This window comes from Oryzias melastigma, linkage group LG17 (assembly GCF_002922805.2).
Source record: "Oryzias melastigma strain HK-1 linkage group LG17, ASM292280v2, whole genome shotgun sequence".
Taxonomy (NCBI): Eukaryota; Metazoa; Chordata; class Actinopteri; order Beloniformes; family Adrianichthyidae; genus Oryzias; species Oryzias melastigma.
In genome coordinates this window covers 14,366,364-14,377,075 of record NC_050528.1, presented here as the reverse complement: position 1 = coordinate 14,377,075, position 10,712 = coordinate 14,366,364, and the positions used below count along the sequence as shown (strand labels likewise).

The 10,712-nt window shown below is 41.9% G+C and overlaps 1 protein-coding gene and 1 long non-coding RNA gene across 3 annotated transcripts in view; one reads left to right on the top strand and one right to left on the bottom strand.

The window, feature by feature from the left end:
- The window catches only part of efr3a (EFR3 homolog A (S. cerevisiae)), an 88,360-nt gene that overhangs the window by 72,312 nt on the left and 5,336 nt on the right, over positions 1-10,712 (top strand). For both annotated transcript variants that reach the window (XM_036216285.1, XM_024268689.2), the window contains exons 10-18: positions 1,537-1,704; positions 1,790-1,904; positions 3,381-3,432; positions 5,296-5,468; positions 5,550-5,625; positions 7,202-7,363; positions 7,440-7,571; positions 7,655-7,722; positions 8,677-8,804. In XM_036216285.1, coding sequence (XP_036072178.1) covers positions 1,537-1,704; positions 1,790-1,904; positions 3,381-3,432; positions 5,296-5,468; positions 5,550-5,625; positions 7,202-7,363; positions 7,440-7,571; positions 7,655-7,722; positions 8,677-8,804 — 1,074 coding nt within the window. The remainder of the gene's footprint in view (positions 1-1,536; positions 1,705-1,789; positions 1,905-3,380; positions 3,433-5,295; positions 5,469-5,549; positions 5,626-7,201; positions 7,364-7,439; positions 7,572-7,654; positions 7,723-8,676; positions 8,805-10,712) is intronic.
- Positions 8,168-10,570, bottom strand: LOC118599926. The gene is made up of 3 exons (XR_004949464.1): positions 10,302-10,570; positions 10,163-10,231; positions 8,168-8,441 (listed from the first exon to the last, which is right to left on the bottom strand). It is a non-coding gene; the product is annotated as an uncharacterized LOC118599926 (long non-coding RNA).

Genomic DNA, 10,712 nt, shown 5'->3' with positions numbered 1-10,712 from the left:
CGCAATGCTCCTTTTTTAGTGAATCAAATAAAAAAAATACTTGTTCTCATTCATCGGCGTGTTTTTAATGACTTATCGCGTCAGTTGGTTTGTGCTTTATCGCAAAATGATGATTTAATGGAAACAGTGTCATTTCCAAACATTGCTTTAATCAAAATTCCTAGAATTTAGATAAAGTTTTGCGCAAATATGTAATGGAAACGCAGCTACTACTGACGTGTATGCATTAATTGTCGCAAAATGTGACGTTTAAAAACGCAAATCACTAGTTATTCATGTCCACACGCAGACGCAAAACCGGAGTTTTCCAAAATCTTCACTTTAGCCGGAGTTTTCCAAAACCACCGTTTTCAGTGACTGAAACCTCCGGTTTCGTGTGGACGATAGGCCGAAACGTATAGAAATATAGTCGTTTTAGCAGATACCCGGGTACGTGTGGACAAGGCCATAATCATTGGCTGCTGGCATTTAAAGGATTCTATGGTTGTATGGACCATCACCTTCCTGAAGGCCACCTTATTCAACAAAAGATATCAACACTGATGTTGTGAAGTAAAAGTTTCAAATCTACTTTACCTACAATCACCAAAATGTGTGTACATACTCATCAGCTGCAGTCAATAAAACATCCTGTGGTTGCTATGGACCGGGGTGGCCAACCCTGGTCCTCAAGAGCCTCAACCCTGCCTGTTTTCTAGTTCTCCCTGACCAGCTTCCTGCTGATTAGTTGACGTAAATGATTCCACATCCTGATTGACTGAACACACCTGATTTCAATTGTCAGCATCAATCAGTCCAGGGAGAGCTGGAAAACAGGCAGGGTTGAGGCTCTTGAGGACCAGGGTTGGCCACCCCTGCTATGGACCATCAACTTCATAAATGCCTCTACTTTCAACAAAGATGTCATATCGCTGCTGCTGCGAATTAAATTTTTTACATTTACTTTAAATCACAGTCCTGTAAGTTTGTGCACATGTCCCTTAAATGCTAACGTGAAAAAAAATCCAATGGTTGCTATGGACCATCACCTTGGTGAAGAATGCCTTCTTGGAAATAAAGATGTCATCTCACTGTGTTCTGTTCAGTGTCAAATTGCAGCTCTACTGGACTTGAGCTGTTGTTTTACAGTCACTGTGGCCTAAACTGCCTATAGTCCCTAGGACAATGGGAGTAGTTGGAGGCTGCCATTTCATTTCAGCCTGTAGAAGTGCTCTAAAGTTAATCGTACTCATTCCTTCTCTCGCTTTTCTCATTGTTTTTGACATAATTGGAGGTTTCACAGCCTCAGGCATTAGTGACTGTGCCATAATCTGAGGTGTGGCGGCATGTGACAGAAAGAGTTAAGGCAACTGTAACGCTGTGACTGCACAGGACTCTTCACAAGCATGTGCTCCTTTCTCTTCATGCTCTGTTTAACCGAGCACGGTTTCACAGTTTTCCGTCGGGGTCAGCCGCTCTGACGCTGCGTTAGAAGCCGCTCATGCAGGACCAGCCGTTGGTCCCGATCCGGTATAACCGTCTGCTGTCTGACGGCAGGTCCCACGGTGCTGGAGGTGTTCAACACGCTGCTCAAACACCTGCGGATGAGCGTGGACTTTGAGCTGGGCGAGAGCTCCCGGAGGAACTCTGCCTGCAGCGTTTCCTCTGGGCGCGGGAAGGAGAGTGAAGAGCGCATCGTCCAAAACGCCATCATCCAGACCATCGGTATGCTTCCTCCTATCGTCATTCGATTCCCGCCTCGTGTAGGAATAAAGACCAAAGTGCATTTGTTTGACTCTCGTCCCTCCAGGCTTCTTCGGGGGAAACCTGCCGGACTACCAGCGCGCTGAAGTCATGATGTTCATCATGGGGAAGGTGCCCGTGTACGGCACGCCCTGCCACACCCTGGACACGGTGAAGATTGGGTGAGCCCCACTTCCCTTTTATTCTTCAGGAAATGTGAGGAATAAGCCTCCTTGAGTCTCCGTAACTGTTCACTCTGTGTGGGGTTTTACTCTTCACAGAAACCTGACAGACGACATAATAATGAGCTAAAATAAACTAAAGATCCACAAGTTTACTTCACTTATTATCAGAATTAGTTCTTTTCAGCAAAAAGCTAACTTAGTTTTAGTCAAATACATTTTTCAAATGTTTTCCTCCTGTGATCATTATGAAGGGAAATGATCATAGATTTGTATTGCTAGTATTAACCCTTTAACATGTCGCCGCCCACACCTAAATAACACTCACTCATTGATGTACTGTAACTCTGACCGTTCACAAGACCAATATGAATCAGCTGATTCTGACTTTGCACCCGTGCTCAACCAATCCGGGACTCTGCTTTGGGCACATGGCGTTTCCAGTGACTTGATCAAAGGGGGAAAAAAAATTCTTAACCTGCTGGGGCCGCAGAGTTGCCAGAGACTGTCCTGGTTACTGTTGGGCGAAGGGGGGATACACCCTGGACAGATGGCCAGTCTGTTGTAGGGCCCGTGGAGCTGAAGCAATCCAGACCAGGATCCAACAGTGCTAGCTAGATCTGCCGGACCCTTGGCAGCTGTGCTTGCTGCCTGGCAGACAGAGCTCCAGGTCCATAGGCTTATAATCTTTTTCTTATTTTCATCAAAAATAAAAAGATCCTCCAATTTATTTTTAATTTTCCCTTCTCGGGTTAATGCTCAAACTGGGCCACAAACGGATGAAAAGAGTGAAGAACACCTACACCAGGAGAGACAGAATTATCTGGTGAACCCAAACATGGTGACATGATTTCCAGCGTCTCTGCAGAGTTCTCCAAAACATTTAAACCCAACCTACTCGCTCAACATCATCCATGTTTTCCATTATGTGGCAACAAAAAATGTCTAGAAAAACTCTGGCGGTTTTTAAGAAGCCAAAACCCCATAGACTTCTATTGAGAAATAAACAGCTATTCTATTTGTCAGAAAAACCATTCTTGCTCTGATTATTCTTTTGATGTTCTTGATAATCCTAATATTTTAAGATATTTTTAGACTGTACTGCAAAAAGTGGTGACTGAATTAACTTTATTTCATTGGAGCTGTAAGCCATTTTCTGAGGGTGAAGACCCTCTCACTCGGTCCAGTTCTCGTATACAGTCAATGGGACCAACTAAAAAAACAGAGTAACCATCTGTGGAGTCACTGAGACCAGCAAAGAGGCAAATGAATCTACAAATAATCCCAAACCAACAGGAGACTATCCTCCTTTTTATCAACCTCCTCTGTGACTTACACGCTGTCCCACACAATAGAAAAAGTCTGAAACCTCCGACTTCACATCTCTCTATCCTTAAATATGAAATGCCAACTCTCATTTTTCAATTAGAGAAGCTTGTTTTCCGTCTGCAGTTAACATGTTTGTGTTTGACTCAGGCATCGGGGCACCAAGCGGATCCAGACCATGCTGCTGAGCTCCCTCATCATGGTGAGAACGTTGCTCTGCTTCCTGCTGCTCCTCAGAGCCTCATGAATGTTGTTGTGTAATGAGGAAGGCGACCTTATACGCTGAGTCATCCAGAGGACATTGTTTTCATTCGGTTAAAATGAGTCGACGTTTTCATGAAGGTGTTCCATCTTTGTGATTAACTGTAATAAAGCATCTTCATCTTTTGGGGGAATGAGGAGGCGCAGGTGGCACCAGCACCTCCTCATTTTCTTGCATCATTTGTGTCGTGCACTTCGGTGGGGCATGCACGCTCTCGGGCAGCTTCATAACAGCCGTCTGTCCTCGCCGCCACCTGCTCCTCTGCGCAGCTGGAAGGGGGTAAATGGTTGTGGTATAAATGAACGCTGCAGCTGCAGATGAGGCCGAGCGGCGGCGGTTTGGAGGTGGTGGTGGTGGAGTGGGGTTGTCATTCAGTGTTGTAAAACTGTTGCGACACTGTAGTGTTGTAGCCCAGATGTTGTGAATTACTCCTCAGACTTAAGGTTAAAGCTGTGAGGTGTGATCGCTGCCCGTGGAAGACCACATGAAATGCAGCAAAACAGCAAACAGACTCATGGATCTGAGTTCTGCTGCTAAAAAACATACAAAAAATGTTAAAGACAGAAATAAAATGCTAAAAGTTTCTTTGTTTTCTCCTGTGAAACATCACATCAGCAAAGGAAAATGAATGACAGCCAATGAATGAGGTTTATCAACACTTAGCAAACCTAAAAATCCTGAATTATGACGTAAATACAAAATTCTTCTAAAGTAAAGCCAGGGAAGTCAAATAAATGTTTAGAAATGCTAAATTGAATACCATTTTTTAAAATTAAAATCAATCGAAGCAGGGGAGTTAAAAAAAAGGAATAGTGCGTTAAAATTCCCCAAAACAAAATTATGCAAGTAAAGTGAACTAACGCTAAAAGAATTTTAGAAAATGGTGATAATGCTTGAAGAAGCTGACTAGTTAGTAAAAATTTAGCTGAAAAAATGAACTAATGTCAAATGCTAATTTATATGCTAACATGTGGCCATTTAGCTAAAAATACTTGTAATTTGTTTGTATTTTGACTACAGCTAACTGCTAAATTAGCTTTAGTACTGTATGACAGCAGTTTAATATGCTAAACAAACAAAATATACTGCAATCCAGTTTGCCAAATGTGCCAAAAAAACAAACGTAGCTAAAATAAGCCGAACAATGCCAGTAATGCCAAATGAAAAGACTCAATGCTAAATATACTATCTGTGTTTGATAGGAAACTGTTTAATGTCACATTAATGCTAAATAAAGCTAAACAACTGCTAAGTTTTCTCCTTAAAGAATACCTTATAATAAAAATGTACTTTATACAACATATCATCCTTGATTAACTAAAATGTAGGGCAACAAGTTAGGAATCTGCTAACGTATTTGAATTGGCTACAGATAAAAAATGACAATTGACAGAGGAAATGTTGAACAAGCACTATAATATATGCCTGGTCATCATTAAATACAGTACAAACTATAACTATTTAAAAAATAAAAAGAAATTTCAGAACAAAACGCTAAACACTTAATTTTGAGCTAACAAGGCTAATTTTAAAGCTAAATGCTAAATTAGCTCAGATTCCAGATTTTTTTTCTTTTTCGTTACTAGATGGAATACTCATATGACCAGTAAAGACCAACATTTTTTGGGGGGTTACATCCAGCAAACAAAGTGGTGCCCTCCACCCCCCTAAGCCGCTCATAGCACTAAAGGTCAGCATCCTGACAGTCTGTGAACGCAACCTTTCAGCTCAGCAGAGGTGTTTCAGCGTAATTACTGTCCGCTGCGATGTGGTCCCTCAACTCTTCGTCACCTCTCTCCTCAGGTGACGTCTGGCTTCAAGTCCAAGTCCATGTCGGCCGCTTTGCCGCCCTCCTTCTTGGATCCGCTCTTCTCCATCTCCCTGATGGAGGACAGCGAGCTGAGGCAGCTGGTGCTGGAGATCCTGCACAACATCATAGATCGCCATGACAACCGCGCCAAGCTCCGTGGCATCAGGTAGAGTGATGATAGGGATTGTGGTCATCAGGATTCCTGATGATGATGCTCTGAGAGCTGAGGTTCGTCTCTTGGTTTCAGGATTATCCCAAACGTGGCGGCGCTGAAGATCAAGAGGGAGAAGATTTCCAAGCAGGACGTAGCATTCATGAAAAAGGTAGAAAGTTATGTTTCTGGCTGGATGTTGCTGACGATTTGGGGGGAGGATGACAGTTCTGCCTCAAAGCATCACAAACGAGCAGAAACCTTGCAGAGTAAAAACACAGGTGACAGAGTTCACATGCTCTGAAACATCTCACCTCAACATCGAATCATATTTTTCAGATAAATATAACAAATATCTGAGAACAGAAAAAGAAGCCCCCTCCCCTCGGCAGTGCTTTGCCCCCTAAACGCCCTCACACCTTAGTTTTTTTAAGCGGGTCTCGGAGCTTATTGACCCGACAGCGAGCGGCCCGGTCACCTCCAGCACGTTTCCCACGACAGCCTCACAGTTTCACACCTGAGTCACACCTGAGCTTCAGTCTTCAGCCCCCCACCCCCTCCAGCCAGCTCCCACAGATCTGCATCCATTAATGAAATCTAATTGAGATTCATTAGCGACGGGCAGAAGTCGGTGTTCCTCAGTGTCCAACCAACCCCTCCCTCCCTCCCTCTCCCCCCTCAATGAGTGCAGAGCGTCTGCTGCAACAGAGACCCTGAAACTCTTATTTCCAGAGCCATTAGGTTTTAATTAGATACATTTTTTTACTGGCCATTTGCATTTCTGCAGGACAATAACTTGCTGGTTTCCTTAATGGCGAGAGAGGCAATGGGGGAGGGGGGGCATTGCAATTAAAGTGAAGTTGTTTGTTCTGCTAATTCACAGATTATTGCTCATGCTAAAAAAAAAAGCTCTAGGTTACTGAACTAGTAGACATCAATTTTTATGACAGGAATGACCAAATTTCCTCCAGATTATGAGACAAACAGCAAAGATGAAAACGTCATTTTATGTAAATGTGAATGCAGAGAGCTCAGCTTGATGGAGCTCTAAAGCCGACCACTCCAGGCAAAAGCACACAACTCATTTTTGAACGCAAATATAGCCAAGGTTTTTTTATTTTTTTTTTAGAACGTTTATAACAATACATACTACTAGCATAAAAGGCTAAATTAAACAAAGGGGCCAAAGGAAGAAAGTAATAAATGAAAAGTTACAGAACATTCTCCTATAGACCTTTTTAGGTGACGTCACACAAAATGGAGACGTCGCTGACAATGTGTTAAATGTTATTAAGATTTTCTTCTTCTAATTTATGCTAATGCTACCGCTAGCTTGATGTAGAGCTGCAGAAGATCTCTTCTCTCCAGCTAACATTGCTTACATTTCCGTGTTCACAAAATCACTAAAAACAGAGCTAAAGTAAGACGATTTCAACGTGTCTTACAATAAAGAATAACTAATAACTGCGTTATTTTCTGACGTAGCTCCCCTTTGCAGTTGCTCATAACCGTGTCTGATCCCTGCAGGATAATAAAGGTAAACAAGGATAAAAATAATTTGAAATCATTAAAAATATGTCTAAAGAAGTGACCAATTTATTTAAATTAAATGAAATTCTCTAAGTTAATTTTATTTTCTTACAGCCTGCGGTGAACTGTTGTCTTGGCCTCTTATTTTGAATCCTCCTTTTCATTTAAAGTTTTGAGTTTGAAACTCCTGTTAATCTTTACGGTTTCCTCTCCTTCAGCACGGCCAGCAGCTCTACCGCCACATCTACCTGGGCTGCAAAGAAGAAGACAACAACCACAAAAACTTTGAGCTGCTCTTCACAACCCTCGCCATCGTCACCATCGAGCTGGCCAACGAGGAAGTTGTGATCGACCTGATCCGGCTGTCCGTCGCTCTGCAGGTGATTTTCTGCTCCTGTTGTAGAAAGAAACAACCGTTTGCTTCTGCAGCTGCCCACACCCTCCCGCCTCCTGCAGGAAATGTGTCTGATGAATGAGGAGAACATGCCAATAACCATCCGCTGTGGCATCATGGCATCCGTGGCAGCGTACCTCAACTTCCTGAGTCAGATGATCGCCAACCCTCCATTCTGTCAACACGTCAGCAAGGCGAGTCGGCGCTAGGCCTCCCAGCTCCGCTAGTCTTCCTCAGAGGAAAGTCACGCCGCTGACTCGGCTCTTTTTGTCCTCAGGTCATTGAAATGAGAAGCGTGGAAGCTCCCTTCCTCCTGCCTGAACACATTTTCAGAGACAAGTGTCCGTAAGTGAAAAACGTGTCTGTCATTGCCTTGTATGGAGGCTCGAAGAGGACAAAAAGAAGTTCCATTTACATTTGACAAAAAATATGGAAACCCATAGAGGACAAAAAGAAATACCATTTACATTTCACAGAAAAGCGTTATGAGCAGAAGCCAAAAGAGAATAAAACATACACTGCTTACAACTGATATTCAAAAGACCAATACGGAAGCCCAGAGAGAACAAATGAATACTGCCTACAATTGACACACAAACATGATGTACAGAAGCTCAGAGAGGCCAAAACAAATTTTGCTTACATGTCACATACATGTCACGGAAACATAAACACATTAATGTACCGAACCAGAAATGATCCAAACAGCAGACTTTATGATTCACTGAAGAAATGTTGTTTGTAGTCATTTTATATTATATAAAATTGATACTTTAAGTTTTTTTTTTTAATGTTCTTGTAAATTTTAAACTGTTTTAGATATTTTTAGTGCACCTTGTTTAATAAACAGCCTTTATTTGGAGTTGTCTTTGAACTAACCGCCGTTATAAATGATAATGTGTGATCATTAGTAATTATTAAAACTAAAAGAGGGAAAAATAGAATTTGACTCAATAATTGTAGCAGTAAAATGATTACAAACCCATCCCTGGTGTTTTTCGGCATCAGCTTCGTGTGAAATCTTTCTGCGGCTCAGAGCTCCATCTGGAATAAAAAGCGGACATCTGCTGATCGCAGATGATTATGAGATTATAAGACTCCATCTCTGATCTCAGAGCTCCTCGTTAAAACACTCTCAGCAGTCAAAGATTCATGAGCTGCAGCTGCTAAATTTGGCCTTTGGAGCCTCGGCGTCATGAATCTCATCCGGACATTTCATGCGTCTAAATTTGGATGCAGACGAGTTTAAAGAGGTGAAGTCGGATAATTGGATCTGGCTTCATTCCTGCTTCCTTCCAGACTTCCTGAATCGCTGGACAAGGAGGACAAACATCTGTATTTCCAGACGGGCGACATCGCAGAGTGTCTGGCAGGACCGGGATACAACGCAGAGAGGCTGTCCGTCCCGTACATTCCCCAGGTCACAGGTATGATTACAGCTGCTTTTTGGGGGGAGGGGCTGCAGATGTTGACACACATTTCTATCGTGTATGCCAGTAAAATAACAGAAATGTCTAGATTTCAAATGGTTTGATGTAAATATGATTGAAGAATGTTTCATGAAACTGAAGAAAGTGCTTAAACCTAAATATTCACAAATACCATGAGGGTTTGAGACGGTAAATGCAGGTTAAACAATCACTTATTTTTGTTCTGTTGATCCAAGCTTTTTGGGACCAGGTATAAGGCTTGAGATAAGAAGTAACTTTGAGGAAATGAAATAACATTTTAAACATAATTCAATCAGCATAACAACATACATTTCTTTTGTTATAGTAGGCAAAAATAAAAGTTGAAGCGGTCCGAGATAAGAACCCTGTGGAACACCTTGCTGCCTGTTGTATGTGTATAGGTATTCACATTTTTGTATAAAAATGTATTTGATCAAATATAAGTTACACTCAAAGTTAATGGTTTGGGTGATAAAAGGAAGTCATGTTTTTATCTACATCCCTGAGGTTCAGTTTAATCTTTGTAATCCTTGAAAAAAGCCGATCAATGAAGGTGTTTGGGATAAACCCTGAACCTGCTATTGAAGAAACGTGACTTTTAAAAGTACGACTGATGTCTCAGACTCCAACAAAGACTATTTGGAGTTTAAATCCTCCACAGCCATCGTCACATCTAGCACTAGTAATCTGCATTCTCACCAGAACAACAAAGAAAAGCTAATTAGTGGGATGATTTCTCCTTTCATGAATAAATCTGTCCTGACCTTCAAATATTTGCTCATCAAAGAACAGACCAGTTCATTTTTATTCTTGTAAGGATTCTCCTTCTTCTGAAGTGAAGAGATAAAACAGAAAAACGATTAATCTTGGTTGTCTTCCCTCTGCTGCCCCCTGTGGTCAGTGCTGTACACTGTAGGTAAAATCATCCACAGGTGCAGGCAGACGTCCAGAGGTAACTGGCTTAAGTAGAGCTGTAGACGTAGTTTCCTCCGCTGTTGTCTAAGAGCAGATCAGCTGCAGATGCCACTCCACAAACATTTCTTAAAAACAATGGGGGGTTTTATCACTGTTGGTCAGGGTTCAAACCCCCAACTTGACCACTATGAAGTCTGTAACAAAGCAAAACAAAAATCTGTATGTCATAAAAATGCGTGTTTTACTCTGACAGAGTGTGGATGTTGGCATGTAGAAGTGTAGCGTAGAGTTAGAATAAAAGTCATCCATGTTAGTATGAAATCCCAATGCAGACCCTCCTCTGCCGTCTCTAAGCCACAGTGTCTAGAACACCTGTAGCTGGCCTGTTTCCTGTAGACGTGTACAAAAACCATCCGTACCCCACTGATGGGATTAAAATCTTTAGTCTGTAGCTCTTCACAAGTTGTCACTGCTGTTGATGTCAGATCCTAAAACAAAGAGGAATAATCTGATGACTTTGTTCACCTGCATCTCACCTGGACGTGTGGTGGTGAGTACCTGCTCTACCCGCGACTGTTGTAGCTGACGTTTGATGCTGTTCGTGTGTGGAAGTCTGCATGGCGCTGCGTGGAAACCTGGGACTCAAACATCTTTTAATGCAGCCAGAAGACCACAGACCCATGGCGCTTTCATTGACATCATCCAATCAAGATGCATCCCGGACTAACCCCCAATAGCTTGGCTTTAACAGAGAAGCAACTTCTAAGATGTTTTAGAGCTTATGTTGATTAGGTCATTAGCTTCATTTAACACCATTTGTTGTTGCATACATTTTTTATGCATTATAACACTTTTTTTCTAATTGTAATTTATTGATTTTGATGAATGGTGCACCTCATAGTAGTTTTAAAATAATTGTATTTTGTTTTTGTTTTAATGACTAAATAATGCACTTTTTATTTTTGTTGC